We start from the raw sequence: 16,290 nt of genomic DNA, 5'->3' as shown, positions 1-16,290 counted from the left end.
TTTAATATTTTCCGACCAATCCACCTAACGATCATGTAGTGTGTATAAGTTTCCGACTGATCCACGAGCAATTGACGATAATTCCTCGAGCTGTCACTCTTTTGGGGACGTGTGTATGTTAATTACTGATGCCTGTACCTGTCCCACGTGGTATGGTGTCCGTACATCACTCATTTGGTAATCAGGTGCTTCTAGCGGCAAAGCAATAGCAGGTGTCTTAATGCATTAATGCGTACAGCATATGTCTGCCAGTTTAATTATAAATTGTTGTTAGTGTAGAGTTATTAAAAAAAAACTGTTTCATTTATATGTTCATTGCTTATGTCTGCCTCCTTAATTATAGCTATTTGTCACTTTATTGTACACTCAAAACACATTAATACAAATGTAAAATATGTGTATTATATTTGTCTGCCTGCAAAATTATTAACATTTTTGTATATAACACTTTTTTGGGTTTCCTATAGAATAGATGTGTATTTTATATATGTCTGGTTGCATATTCGTACATCTGTGTAAATGGTAATGCATCATGCACCTGTGTTCTGTAACCCATTACATGTACATTTAACATGTTTTATAATCAAACCTTTATTTACTTGTTTATGCATACATTTGTAAAATACCCAGGATAAACCACACATTGTGAATCCAACAGATGTATTGTTGAAATCTGTAGAAACAGTTGAAAAATAAAATGTTTCAACATATTTATATTAGCAATACAACATTGGACTTTGTTAATGATGAAAGTGGCTAGTGCTTTGTGACATAACCTTCTGAAAAAAACAGAAACATCTCCATGAAGTTTTTTCTATTTTTTTTTATTTATTTTTTACATCACAGATGTTTGCCCGTAATACTGTAAAATATTTGTCAAGCTTTTCCATCTTCTCTACCACACCCTGCAAAGGACTGCCAACATTCTTTTCTCCCTCAGAACTTTCGTCCGATATGACGATGGTATCTACAAGAAACGGAAGAAAATAAGTTTAGCATTTAACTTCTATGGGCTTGATTCATTACTGATCTTATCTTGTGAGTAAGTTGCTATGGGTATTTTAAGAACAAAAAGGAGATAAGAAATTTGCAATTCAACAAGGAACGGAAGTTCAAAGACACGCGCATCTGAAGTCTTTTAAGCAATGAAAAATTAGATGCAATGGATCTTAAGCAGTCAGTCCATCTTAAGATCCCCTTCTTAAGATCCACTTCTTATTTAAAGATAAGACGGTATACGTAATGGCAAATGTGGGAGGTATGAAGAGTTTGTTTACAAATGTTAACACAATTATGTGTATATTGTACACTAAGGGGTTAGTACTTCTGCCTTACAGCACTGGGGTTATGAGTTCAATTCCCAACTATGGCATTATCTGTTATGAGTTTGTATGTTCTCCCTGTCTTTGCATGGGTTTGCTCCCACACTCCAAAAAAACATACTGGTAGGTTAATTGGCTACTAACAAATTGACCCTAGCCCCAATGGGGCAGCAACTGATGTGAGTGAGTTCTCTGTACAATACTGAAGAATTAGTGGCGGTATATAAATAGCTGATGATGATGATAAAATTCTTGTAACCTTATTTTTCGCGTTAGCATTTATATAATTAGATTACCTTACCACCGACATGAAAGATCGTATAATGTGCTTGAGTTGAACTGAGCACATGTGAATGCAAATGCATCTAATTTGCTAGCATAAATAAACATTCCTATATATATATTAAAATTAATTTATGCTAAATATTTGTGTCCTGACCGTTACAAAATGAGTCAGGAATCTAACTCATGACTCCATTGTTGGAAGGTGGATTGGTTAACAGTTATTTACAATTCAGAATTACACATGATACATTTTTCATGTCGGACAACAAGAGAATGTGTGTGTGTGTGTGTGTGTGTGTAATTCTTTATTGTTTATCCTTAAACCTTCATGTTGGCAGTAGTGCATGTGAGGTGTTGTGTGTTTTTTTAGGAGCACTCTAAGCTTGGATTATGGTTTATGTACTCACATTTATTTTTACCTAATAGGACTTTCAAACATGGTGCTTCTCATTTAAGTCTATATAATGTATGTAATGCTCGTAATACCTTAGTGGTTAGACAATCCAGTTTTCATCAGTGGGTTTGATTCCTGGCCCATTTTGTGGAATATGCCTATATTGCATGTTGAAATTTGTGTTGAGCTACAACACAGACAAGCAGCTGTTCCAAATAAATTGAATCCAAACAAACAGAAAATATCCACAGATAAAAGCAAAAAAAACACCCTAAAAAAGTACCAAAATGAAAAAATTACAATCAATTTTAAGTCCTATTATTATTATTATTTATTTATTATACATGAATGAATTTCCATAGCAAATTATTTAAACTGTGCATGTACCAAGGATTGAGGGCTAGAATATTTCAATGTATAATTATTGACATTAATAAAAATTATAAAAGAAAAAAGCTTGCTATGAGAGAAGTTAATGTTCAGCTTTTCGATCTAGTCTATATCATTCACGTATTGTTTCCACTTGGACGTTGGCTTAGTGGTTATATAATCCACTTTTCAACAGTGGGAACCTGAGTTTGAATCCTCACTTACTCACAGCCTTGTTTGTGTGGAGTTTATATATCCCTCCCATGTTTGTGTGTATTTCCTATGTGTCCCTTTTGCAAGAGTACGCTTGGTTTAAGTTCGTACAATTTTAAAAAATTAACCAGTTGTCTTTCATATTATTAGCGTATTACTAGCCGTTTGTTTTTTTTAAATATGTATAGGCTAACTATTCGATATTACACATCAACCACTTTACATGACAATTTATTACAACTGTGCATCCATCATGGTTGTTTTTAAAGAATACATTGACTAATGTTTGATATTAATATAAAATAAAATTAAAAATATTTTTTTTTGGAGTGAAACTACAGCAGCAGACTTACTGTTTAACAGTATGCTGTATATGACTAGTATGTATTGTACAAAAATATTGCGAATGTGGACAATTCATTATGATTTTAACTTGACCTTTGTTTTTATTACTTAGGCAATAAATGCTGCCAAATTTGGAGTGGTTGGCCTTATGGTATATACAGACCCAAAAGATATTAATGATGGTATTACCGATCCATCTAAAACTTACCCTTACTCCTGGTACATGCCCAAAACTGCGGTAGAGCGAGGAGCTTACAGTGAAGACTTTGGAGATCTGCTAACGCCATATTATCCAGCTAAAAGTAAGCATTTTGTTTCTGTTCGCATGTTTTCATTCTTTTTGCTTTTATTGTTCATTTTCACATTCATTTTGCTAATAGTCTTTACATTTACCATCTATATTTATTTGTAAAAATCTTCCATGAGTTTTTCATATTTCTTTCACATTGATAACTCTCTAATATATGTATTTTAGGTTCCCTATAGGAGAAATGAGACTGATATTAAAGGAGTTCCCCCAATCCCGACTCAACCAATAGGATTTGAGGATGCAGAAAAATTAATATGGTAAGAACCAGTATAAAAATCTACCTTATTAAACACATCTCTTGATAAGTTAGGGATTTGGACAACCCTCACTGTATGATGCAGATTTCAAGGATAAAAACGAAAAAGAGAAGGACGCTAAAATGTCAACATTTAATTAGCTTTTTTTTCAAGCAAATATTTAAAAAATAATTGATATGGATTTAAATACAACCAAAATCATAGATAAAAGCTAAATTATAATAATTATATTATAAAATATTGAAATGAGGAATTAAGAATCATACTACTTATAGAAAAGAAAGAAACTGATTGTGCGTGTGAGCGTAAGTGTGTGTGTATATATATATATATATATATATATATATATATATATATATATATATATATATATATATTTTTTTTTAAATTACAAGATACAACAATTGGCGCTTGTAACAAATCACCAATAGTCCAGTATAAAGTCTATATTCTTCTCAATAGACACTCCCCATGTGCAGGCGGCTGCCAATCCTCTTTATCAAGCGGTGTAGCATGGAAATAACCTATAAAAGAAAAATGGAGGAGGAGGCGCACAATAGTGTAGTATATTGGTATAATATTGGGACCGGTACCGGAGCGGGCGGCCGAGTTTCTAGTGACAGTTATGTATCCAGTCGTGTGACCCGTTTGTGACCAGCTGAAGGATATCTACGTACACAAAGCTTAAAAGTTTTGTTATCTGGTACGCATACATCTGCACAAGTGTGTCCTGGGTGTTTCACATATATTATTATAAAGAAATACTGCGAGTTCAGCCACTGTGACTTTGTTTCAGAATAAGCTGTCATTTGTATTCTACACCTATACATTGGATGTTATATTACAGTTTTTGTTTCCTGGTTTCTTCTCCACTGGTGTTTCCGGTTCCACTGTGGGTTCTTGTGTGATCCCAATATTATACCAATATACTACACTATTGTGCGCCTCCTCCTCCATTTTTCATATATATATATATATATATATATATATATATATATATATATATATATATATATATATATATATATATATATATATATATATATATATATATATATATATACACACACACACACACACACTAGATTGATCGATATAGATGTAGATAGCTATATCATATAATATATGATAGATAACACCCTTAATAAATATCTCTAGAAATTGCCTACATTAGGAACCAAAAAAGTCCCAACAGTGTCTGTAGAAGCAAAACTACTAAAAAAGTCAACTAACGATCAGTAATATGGGAAACAAATTGATTTTCAGAGGTCTCACAAATAAATAAATATAATCTGGTTTCTAGGTCAAAGAAGCAAACATCAGATGTATAGTAGTTCTGAGCAATATTATTTGTATTGTCTCTGGTTTTACTGACTTTTAAGATCTAGCTTATAAATAAGTTTTATAACACATTGGGTCACTCTTCCATAAGCATCTCCACAACTGGGAATTTGCTGTAGAGAGGAGAAGTTCCCCCATGGTGTATAATTTATAAAATAGTAACTATTTTACATTTCTTACATTTTTGTAAAAGTGGATATAATGTAAAATTTTAGGGCAAGAAGCTGTATTGCGGTTGAAAATGGTAGTTTTTTCGCAGGCGATAGAGCTTTTTATTAACATTATATATAAGAGTTTCCGCTAGCTAGAATTATCCTGCCAGTTGTAGGAATTGCATGGGGAAGTCCATTTAACACGTACTGCAGCGGTACTTGTACGATTCCTATTCTGTAATAACCATTCTGAGATTGCATTTATGTAAACAATGCTTTATTATTTGAATAATGACTAAAGATTTCTACATAGTTTTACATTTTTTAAATAAATTTTATCTGTTTTTAAACTTTTTAAAAAATTGAATTCCAAATCTGGGCTTTCAGCTCCACTGTCCATGCACAAGCCAGCTGACGCATACTTACATCTTCAACGACTGGCCGGCTCCAGGCCACTATGACTGGGGCAGCTGCACATCACTCAAATACCCCAGAAATATTTTTTGTTAAATTGCAGCAACAATTGATTTTTTACTGTTGCATTAAGTGTTGGTGAAAAATCAGCCTTATTGCTGCGATTGGGGCTTAAATGATATATATAGACCCTATAGTCTTTCATGTCTAGAGCACTGAAGACTGAGGCGCACTCAGGAATGGTTTTGTGTTTTGGAATTAGTATATGCAGTATTATTATATAACTAACATTAAAGGTTTTTTAACTGCAATTAATAAAATCCAGATTGTTAAATATGAAAATTAAGCGATAAAAGTAGGAGCAGAATAACCGTAAACTATCCCAGACAATGTCCTTGGATTTACTAATTGTCTTGTACTATACTATCATCATCATCATCTATTTATTTATTTATATAGCGCCACTAATTCCGCAGCGCTGTACAGAGAACTCATTCACATCAGTCCCTGCCCCATTGGAACTTACAATCTAAATCCCCTAACACACACACACACACAGACCGAGAGAGGCTAAGAGCAATTTAATAGCAGCCTATTAACCTACCAGTATGTTTTTGGAGTTTGGGAGGAAACCGGAGCACCCGGAGGAAACCCACGCAAACACAGGGAGAACATACAAACTCCACACAGATAAGGCCATGGTCGGGAATCAAACTCATGACCCCAGTGCTGTGAGGCAGAAGTAACCACTAAGACACCTTGGTTGCTGGTATCAGTATTTCTTCTTATGCAGTATGCCATATATATATTAAAATGTATTAAAGACTATTATTTAACAGTCAATAGAATTGTATTATGATCATGTCCAATGGTTGGGTAGATGTAGTGTCCTAGGTCTGCATAGAGTGTTCTGCACACAACGGGCCTGAGTCATTAAGGAGAGTAAAGCATAAAAAAGGAGTAACATTTGCACCTGGGCAATTGGAGGGGGAGGTAAATTTAAAATGTGAGGCAGATTTATAGTTTGGGTAGGGCATGTCCTAGATCATCTTTATATTTCAATGTAATAATAAAGTTAGCAAGTATTTGTGTGCTAGATGAAAAAACAGCCAGTATTTAACTTATGTACAAAATAATAAACTGATTTGCACCCCTTGCATTGTAACATGGTTTGTCCCAGAGAACATTTACTCCTTTGCTTGCCTTAATGACTCAGGCCCAACATGTATAGATCTACTTGCCCAACATCCGTGCCCTTGAAAATTGTTTTCCATTGTTGGCAATTGAGGGAGCATAACCATTAAGGAGTAGGCAGCTCTATGGCCAGCCCCACCACTGCATAATTTGCTTCATATCAGTGGGTTTGTAATCACTAGTCAAGATATTTTCTATATAGCTATCTGCGTTCAAGCCCCCTTAACTGATCTGTCCTGTCTGCAGAGCGGTGCAAACACCTCTGTACCTGAAAAGCAGAGACTTCCATAGCGGGCACGGTTAGATACACATGCTAGTGAATGTATCTAACCAAGAATAAACCATAGTATTGGAATTACATTTATACAAAAGACCAATTGGGATCTATTATGGCCATTTTAGGGAAAATAAATGTTCACAAAGGTAGACTTATCCGGAAAAAACTGATATAAGTGTAAAACTGAGGATGTGTCACACGTCTACTCTCTTAGTCAGCTGAGTGGTGATGAAGCTGAAGAGTCCTGGCAAGGGTCCTTGTCGTGCAAGTACAGATTGGGGAGCGGTTTTCGCACAGATGGAGAATTCAATGGCTGGTGAGACATTTTTTACGTTATATTTTTATATTGCTAGTATTGTATGTGATGGAGCGGTAACTGTGTAAATAATATAATGGATTGTCAGATGCCCGAGCCCTATGTAAAATATAAAGAAGTATATAAAATGGCAGCATGCACCCTTCACTTTCTCAACCAGCCTCAGTACTAGATAGCCTGGACTGGTTTCCGCTATAACATATCTCCACTATCTCCTGTGTTAGGCTTTTCTTAAATTACAATTTTACTTAAAAATGCTTAAATCATGTGGAAAAAGCATAGGTCCCTTAATCTGTTCCTGCACTAATGTCACGTTACATACAGGAGTACAGCTAGGAGCCACGAATACGGTGAAAACACTGTTTATTTGCAGAGAAGTATAAATAGCAGGTAATCAAGAGTAGTAATAAATACCAGGTGCAAGCGGATGCAGGAAGTAATATGAATGTCCAGAAACCAGCAGGTACACAGCTAATGCAGGGAAGCAGGAGGTATGAACAGATTCCAAGCAGCATGTAACCAGAGGAGCAAGGCAGGAGGAAGAATCCACAGGGTGAAACAACAGGAAATGACATCAATAACCAGCAATGTGTGCTGGGAGTGACAGGTATAAATAAGGAAAAAGAGACCACACCCAGGTGCATGGGATAATTAGAGAACAGAAAGGTTAACCCCTAAAGCACAAGAAATGCACAATAGCAGCACCTCTGGACATCGGAGGTACTGCTGCAAACACATAAAAAGAACAAATACAAATAATAAAGTCCAAAGGGTAGGAGCTGCCAGGCGGATCGTGACAACTAAATGTGGTTTATTTGGGACGATTGTCCTAACACATTCATTTATGATGCTGATGATACCATTTATTGGTCTCATTTATGTTTTCTTTTTAAATGGATTTAGAGTTTATTATAATAAATTCAATACAAATTGAATAATTATTTTTTAAATATATACTTCTCTCTCTCTTTTTTTTTCTGCATAAGATTTCTATATATTTTTATACTTTTTAAATAATTATTTTGTTCTCATTTGGATTTAAGAGAATACCAACGCCTGAACAAAAATCCTTTTTTTTTGGCTCTTATCTGAACTCCTTGAGCAGCAGCTAGTTTTCTCTATTCTTACATCCCTTAATTCTTAATTTAGCTCCAATTAGATTAATTTTTGTTTTTATAGTGGAAACTATTCATTTCTCTCTAGTGCTAATTTGCCTGGTTTTTTTTACATTATTTAATTTTATTACACCGTTTTCTGTGTATGACTAGTGTTTTATCTCATAAAACACATAACATGAGTCAAAGGGGTATATTTACTAAACTCCGAGTTTGAAAAAGTGGTGATGTTGCTTATAGCGACCAATAAGATTCTAGTTGTCATTTAGTTAGTACATTCTACAAAATGACAGCTAGAATCTGATTGGTTGCTATAGGCAACATCTCCACTTTTTCAAACCCGCAGTTTAGTAAATATACCCCTAAATCTCCACCACTTCTGAGTTGGTGTTGGCCTCAAGTCTTTTCGAGGAGGGTTTAGTCATGCCCTTGAAAATGCAATGTCTCCAATCCTTTATCTGATTACAATAACCTTACTCTACCAAATGAATTCTCGTTTCTGCGCTGCTCTGTGAAACATAGCACACTGTAGAGCCTCTTCTGTACTTCAGTGGAAACATCTTCACGCCACCTAACCCTGCCAAACATACCTCCCTTCCTTTGGAATTGAAATTGGGATGTTATACATGTGCACAACAAGGGGTGTGTGGTCATGCTATACAGCGTGCCCATTGGCTTCATACAGCTGGGCTCCCACAACCTCCTTCTCCTCCCCTAAAACGACCCTTTCAATGCAGCAGATATATAATACATTTACCCCTAGGAATATTGAGATAAAGTGCGGTTTTCAAAAGTCGTTGATATTCGGCGACATTACCAGCTACATTTAAAGCGCCATTGTGATTAAAGGCAAGTCACTACCTGCCACAAGTTGAACACACCTCTCTTGAAATACAATGTTCTGTTGTGAAAATGATCATGCTCTCAGTGGTTGTTCTAAGCAAACTCAAAACCAAAAATGCACATAGTAACTTATTTTCATTTTTTCCACCAGTGATGTTGAGGTGAATGTATATAACAAAGCAGAAATTAAGTCTTCCGCAAATGTAATGGGTATTATCAGAGGAAGTGTGGAGCCAGGTAAGTGACTTTAAAATTTGTATTTCATGAATGCTAATAATATGAATTGAAAAAATGATTTATAACTTTGTTATTAACTTTTCTGCTGAATTCTGATGTAAAAAAAAAGCATATTTATAAATTGATTAGAAACAATCTACTTGTAATCTAGAGATTTCAGCTGACATGTATCAAGTGTGTTTGGAAAGTCTGAGCTCCGACATCTGCTTTATCGGCACATATCAATCACAGCACAAATTGTTATAAAGCCATTTAGTAGTTTGCTATTTTGTGTATATACAGACAGGTATATAATGTATGGCAATCACAGAGACAGCTGGGTCCATGGAGCAATAGACCCCAGCAGTGGAACTGCCGTCATGCTGGAAATCACAAGAGTTCTTGGAAAGAAGGTCAAACAAGGTACAGTAACTTCTGTCAACTAATACTTTCTAGAGTATTATGCTCCTAATTGCTTATCTAACTGGTTATTTAATTATTATTTTTTTTATAAAAAAATTTATTTTATTTTTTTAAAGAATTTTGTTTCTACTTTCAAATGCAATATAATAACAGTTTCCAGTATATGAGGTGAGGACGGGGGGGTGTCGAGGCCAGGACCAGTGACACTCCCAAATACAAAGCGGAGGGAGCAAAGGCACATATATGCTACAGTCAATTAAGTTAAATTCACGTAAGGTGATGGTCAACTAAACAATAGAACAGGGAGGGGCCCCTTGGGGGGGATGAATTGCTAAAAATAAACCAAATTGCACTAGATTTGAGTATTTGTTATTTAAGTAAGCAGAGATTTTCTCCGTGGCTGCTAAATACTAGATTTTATTAAGGAGCTGACATCCGGGTATTTCCAGTGACTTACAATTAAGCTTATTAAAGTATATATCCAAACCGTCTAACTGGGAGCTGAGAAGAAAGGACCTGGGCCACTTTGATAGTAAGGCTAGCAACCTTGTCCCAAAACCAGGCTATCTTTGGGCAAGACCACCAGATGTGCAAAAAGGATCCTCTTCCTCCACAACCCCATCAGCATTGATCAGAGGTGGCATCATAGATTCTCCTTAATCTAGCAGGAACTAACTGGTTATTTTTATTATGAAGCAGATTCATAGGCAGTTCATCTTGTTTCTTTTATGGCTGACAACATAGGATGGACTTTGAAGTATATTGTCTGATAAGATTAAATGTATATTTCTGAAATCTTGCATGAATTACTGTATAATCATTAACTAACTTCTGACACCTATAAGGGTGTTGCAACAATATCTAACAATATGTCTCAGAATGTATGGTATTTAGAGGTGGCTTGAAATCCGGTTTTGACAAATTGTTGAGTTTACACAAAAACTGTTATACTTTCCTCCTGGTGTCAACCCATCAATTTTTGGTTGAAGGTTATAAACTACATTGGGGGACTCAAATTTTTGATAACACCACATTGTTAATGCCGTTTACTGTTACCAATCAGAAAACCACCTTTTAATGCTATTCAATGTAAACAGGTAAATGGCGCCCCCGTAGAACAATTATTTTCGGAAGCTGGGGAGCAGAAGAATTTGGTTTAATCGGATCTACTGAATTTGCAGAGGTAAAAATAATAAATTAATTCTTGCCTGGTTATGTTGCTAAAGTTAATACCCTGATCCTACAGTGCAGTGTAGTATGTTGGCACTATAGAAAGAGCCATCCACGCTTTCTCATGTCCTCAATTAGGTGCACAAAGTTGGTTAAATTTATTCTTTGAATAGAGTAATTAATATAACAAAGGGTTGGTCAATTTTATATATTAAACATATAAAAACTTCATACTTTCTTATATCTGCAAATAAATATAGTAGACTTTCCGACTTGAATGTTTAAAAGAAACCCTGAGCGGGCCCTATCCCTAGACTCTCTGAGCGGGCCCTAACCCTAGACTCTCTGAGCGGGCCCTATCCCTAGACTCTCTGAGCGGGCCCTATCCCTAGACTCTCTGAGCGGGCCCTAACCCTAGACTCTCTGAGCGGGCCCTATCCCTAGACTCTCTGAGCAGGCCCTATCCCTAGACTCTCTGAGCGGGCCCTATCCCTAGACTCTCTGAGCGGGCCCTATCCCTAGACTCTCTGAGCGGGCCCTATCCCTAGACTCCCTGAGCGGGCCCTAACCCTAGACTCCCTGAGCGGGCCCTATCCCTAGACTAATTACAATAATATGAAGACCTACAGGCGCTTATAAATATTCTTTCTAAATAAATAATAAAGATAATACTTAAATTTGGTGATGACCACCCTCCGATTCTTATTTCTCACAAGTATTCATGTGATCATGGAACAGAGAAAAAAAAAGGACAATATAGTGTAATACAGTCCAATTAATATATATAACAAAAAATAAAAAATAAATAATAAAAATAAAAAATAAATAAATAGTTCAATAGACACAGAAGATCTTCTGTGTCTATTGAACTATTTATTTATTTTTTATTTTTATTATTTATTTTTTATTTTTTGTTATATATATTAATTGGACTGTATTACACTATATTGTCCTTTTTTTTTTTCTCTGTTCCATGATCACATGAATACTTGTGAGAAATAAGAATCGGAGGGTGGTCATCACCAAATTTAAGTATTATCTTTATTATTTATTTAGAAAGAATATTTATAAGCGCCTGTAGGTCTTCATATTATTGTAATTTGTCTATGAATTGTTGGGAAGTTGTGTATATTCCCTTTGAATTCCAGCGGACGGCTGTTAAAAGTGAAGCGCTATTTGGATTTCACATTCCGTTTTTATATTGTACTATTTCCTATCCCTAGACTCTCTGAGCGGTCCCTATCCCTAGACTCTCTGAGCGGTCCCTATCCCTAGACTCTCTGAGCGGTCCCTATCCCTAGACTCTCTGAGCGGTCCCTATCCCTAGACTCTCTGAGCGGTCCCTATCCCTAGACTCTCTGAGCGGTCCCTATCCCTAGACTCTCTGAGCGGGCCCTATCCCTAGACTCTCTGATCGGTCCCTATCCCTAGACTCTCTGAGCGGGCCCTATCCCTAGACTCTCTGAGCGGGTCCTATCCCTAGACTCTCTGAGCGGGCCCTATCCCTAGACTCTCTGAGCGGGCCCTATCCCTAGACTCTCTGAGCGGGCCCTATCCCTAGACTCTCTGAGCGGGCCCTATCCCTAGACTCTCTGAGCGGGCCCTATCCCTAGACTCTCTGAGCGGGCCCTATCCCTAGACTCTCTGAGCGGGCCCTATCCCTAGACTCTCTGAGCGGGCCCTATCCCTAGACTCTCTGAGCGGTCCCTATCCCTAGACTCTCTGAGCAGGGCCCTATCCCTAGACTCTCTGAGCAGGGCCCTATTCCTAGACTCTCTGAGCGGTCCCTATCCCTAGACTCTCTGAGCGGGCCCTAACCTTAGACTCTCTGAGCGGGCCCTATCCCTAGACTCTCTGAGCAGGTCCCTATCCCTAGACTCTCTGAGCAGGTCCCTATCCCTAGACTCTCTGAGCGAGCCCTAACCCTAGACTCTCTGAGCAGGGCCCTATCCCTAGACTCTCTGAGCGGGCCCTAACCCTAGACTCTCTGAGCGGGCCCTATCCCTAGGCTCTCTGAGCGGGCCCTATCCCTAGACTCTCTGAGCGGGCCCTATCCCTAGACTCTCTGAGCGGGCCCTATCCCTAGACTCTCTGAGCAGGTCCCTATCCCTAGACTCTCTGAGCGGGCCCTATCCCTAGACTCTCTGAGCGGGCCCTATCCCTAGACTCTCTGAGCGGGTCCTAGCCCTAGACTCTCTGATCGGTCCCTATCCCTAGACTCTCTGAGCGGTCCCTATCCCTAGACTCTCTGAGCGGTCCCTATCCCTAGACTCTCTGAGCGGTCCCTATCCCTAGACTCTCTGAGCGGTCCCTATCCCTAGACTCTCTGAGCGGTCCCTATCCCTAGACTCTCTGAGCGGTCCCTATCCCTAGACTCTGTGAGCGGTCCCTATCCCTAGACTCTCTGATCGGGCCCTATCCCTAGACTCTCTGAGCGGTCCCTATCCCAACCATAACTTGCCTGTCACATACTACTTTTGTTGGCTGACACATAACAAAAAGAGAATGCTGATAGTCAGACAGGTAATGGTCAAGGGACAGTAATCCACCTAAATGACTGGTGCCCTATTACACTGACCTGATGGCATCTATGTACAAACTACTGTGCTTCAACAGCAACAAGTATGGCAACTGTACAGTTAGATATAAGCACTTAACACAGCTGGAATATTAGTTATTAAAGCTTGCTAAACACTTTGTAGGACTTCCTAGACACTGTGCTGTATGGTGACTTGGTTGCAAAGCCAGATTAAGAAAAAAAATGGAGCCCTCTGTAAAACAACTGGTTTGGACTCCCATCTCCACCCTGGTTCTGATTGGCTGGGATTTCTATTTTCTGTATGTGATTTTATGACACATAAATACATTTTGCATACACTTATGACAGGGTAATGGACATAACAAATAATACCTATTTTAAATTAGCTATATTAAAAAAAAATGTGTTAATTAAGTATTCTACCAATGAACAAAATGTAGATATTATTGAAACCGGTAATGCCAAAGAGGTGACAAACAACCCCCTGTATTTATTATGGTTTGGAAATACCTAATAATGAAAGTGATGGCAGCTGTATTGTGAAATACAAATTGACAAAACCCATTTCCCCCTTTCTTCCATATAGGATTACTATAACAAACTGAGAGACAGAACCGCAGCATATATAAATGTGGACATTTCAGTATTCGGTAAGGTCCTGATATATCATTATTCTTATAGAAAGTATGTTTTGTAAAATAATTATATTATCATGAAATTTCATGATTAATAATGCCGTTATTTTGTAAAAAATGTTAAATAGATAATTTTCTACAATTTCATGTGAAGCAAAATATATTTAAGCCTTGTAATTTATTTCATTAGAATACAATGCACAATTTATAATGTATTTATTGTTTTCCTCCTACAATTTAGTGCAGTAATCTATAAGTGTTGTTGTTATATAGAGACATGTTTTTCATCTCTAAAAAATATTTTACAAGTTTGTTCATAACATAAAGGAAGCATCATACAGGAATTGCAGTATCCCTGTTTTAGTTAGTGGCTATACCTTAACAACCTATGTATGTCCCCATAACAGTGATACCAAGCCAGGAAGAAAAATATATTATATCAGATGAAATTTCAACTAAGAAACTCTCAAAATGATTCCCTTAATACTAACACCTTAAACTACGAGAGTCATGTTTATACTTAAAACTGGCTCTTACCAACCACAACTGTGTGAGCCAGGAACCCGGCTTCACTGTCAAGCATGCTTGCAAAAAAATAAGCAGTTAAAAAAAACATACCAGCGGAAAACCTTCAAATATATCATTAAATAACATGGACTACAACAATGTATGGTCAAGAACAGGGGTCGGCAATCTTTTTCTATCAGTGCGCCGTCAAAAATGTCTTCAAGCCCAGGTGTGCCAGCACAGTGTGTGTGTATGTATATGTGTCAAAGTGTTCTGTATACGGTGGTAAGCCATAACGCCAATTCTTATACTGCTTTGATTGTAAAACCACAAAATTCCATCCTCTTACATTTACCTACTAAATTTCCACTTCGACCACTTTGTGTGTGTGTGTGTGTGTATAAATATATATATATATTTAATTATTTCTTATTTTATCACGCTAATATCATGATAATATTAATAGGAATGGCATACAATAGTGCCCCCAGTTCATATTATGCCACAGTAATACTCCCAATTAATTTTATGCCACACACAAATCACCACAATCCATGTTATGCCACATAGTTGTGGCCCCAATCCTTATTATGCCACGTAGTTGTGCCTCCAAATCAAAGTATGCCACACAGTTGCCCCCCCCACCAAAGTATGCCACACAGTTGCCCCCCCCACCAAAGTATGCCACACAGTTGCCCCAAATCAAAATATGTCATACAGTTGCCCCCCAATTCATTTTATGCCTCACATAAGTGCCCCCAGTTCATTTTATGCCACAGTAATACCCCCAATACATTCTATGCCACAGTAATAACCCCAATACATTCTATGCCACAGTAATGCCCCCAATACCCTTTATGCCACAGTAATGCCACCAATACAATTTATGCCACAGTAATGCCCCCAATATCTTTTATGCCACAGTAATGCCCCCAATTCTCTTCATACTTCAAAGTGCCTCAAAATATTTTTGGGATACAGAAAAAATGCCCCCAATGACTGTTATGGCCTCAGAATTGCATAAAATATAATTTTAGGCCACTAATAAATGAATAAAAAAATGATATAATTGTGTACTTACCTCAACCAGGCGTGATTCGGTCCGCAATGGTGCTTGGGAGGAACTGTGCAGAGCTGAACTAAAAGGAATAAATGACAGCCGACACTTAACTGCTTCGCAAGCGCAGCAGTTCTGCTCTTCTCCGGATGTCATTTAGGACAGTCGGACGTCGTGCCAGGACTCAGGGGGCTGCGTGCGGGTGGCACGCCCACCCCTGGTCTAGAATATAGCCATTTGCATCATCAATATGTATTATAATGCTATTTGCTTCCCCCGCCTACTCAGTGCTCATGTCTTGCCCACTTTGCAGGTGAGTAAGCTCCCTTACAGGAGGAATTGATTACTCTTTCATGAGTCTGAGACATCTCTTCCAAGTTCAGGAATCTCTTGGATATTTTGGGAGAATAGGCAACAATATTGTCTAATGATTACAAATGTGATAGACTGCTGACAGCGGATTTACTATATTTTCACAGCATAGAAGTATGAACACATACATTGGATTTATAGAAGCTTTCAATCAGGTTACATTGTTACTCCAAAAGGAAAATCATTTTTATTAAAGGTGCAGTTTACAGCATAAAAGTTCATCT

The 16,290-nt window shown here is 37.4% G+C and overlaps 1 protein-coding gene across 1 annotated transcript in view; it reads left to right on the top strand.

Moving 5' to 3' along the window:
* The window catches only part of NAALADL1 (N-acetylated alpha-linked acidic dipeptidase like 1), a 53,934-nt gene that overhangs the window by 18,051 nt on the left and 19,593 nt on the right, over positions 1-16,290 (top strand). The window contains exons 6-12 of the mRNA XM_075187797.1: positions 3,041-3,255; positions 3,418-3,495; positions 7,088-7,189; positions 9,299-9,384; positions 9,667-9,786; positions 10,884-10,969; positions 14,082-14,145. Of these exons, the coding sequence (XP_075043898.1) occupies positions 3,041-3,255; positions 3,418-3,495; positions 7,088-7,189; positions 9,299-9,384; positions 9,667-9,786; positions 10,884-10,969; positions 14,082-14,145 (751 nt within the window). The remainder of the gene's footprint in view (positions 1-3,040; positions 3,256-3,417; positions 3,496-7,087; positions 7,190-9,298; positions 9,385-9,666; positions 9,787-10,883; positions 10,970-14,081; positions 14,146-16,290) is intronic.

The sequence above is a fragment of the Mixophyes fleayi genome, chromosome 10, assembly GCF_038048845.1.
Source record: "Mixophyes fleayi isolate aMixFle1 chromosome 10, aMixFle1.hap1, whole genome shotgun sequence".
In the NCBI taxonomy this organism is placed as follows: Eukaryota; Metazoa; Chordata; class Amphibia; order Anura; family Limnodynastidae; genus Mixophyes; species Mixophyes fleayi.
Note: the sequence above shows the minus strand (reverse complement) of the source record. Positions and strands in the feature narration are given on the sequence as shown.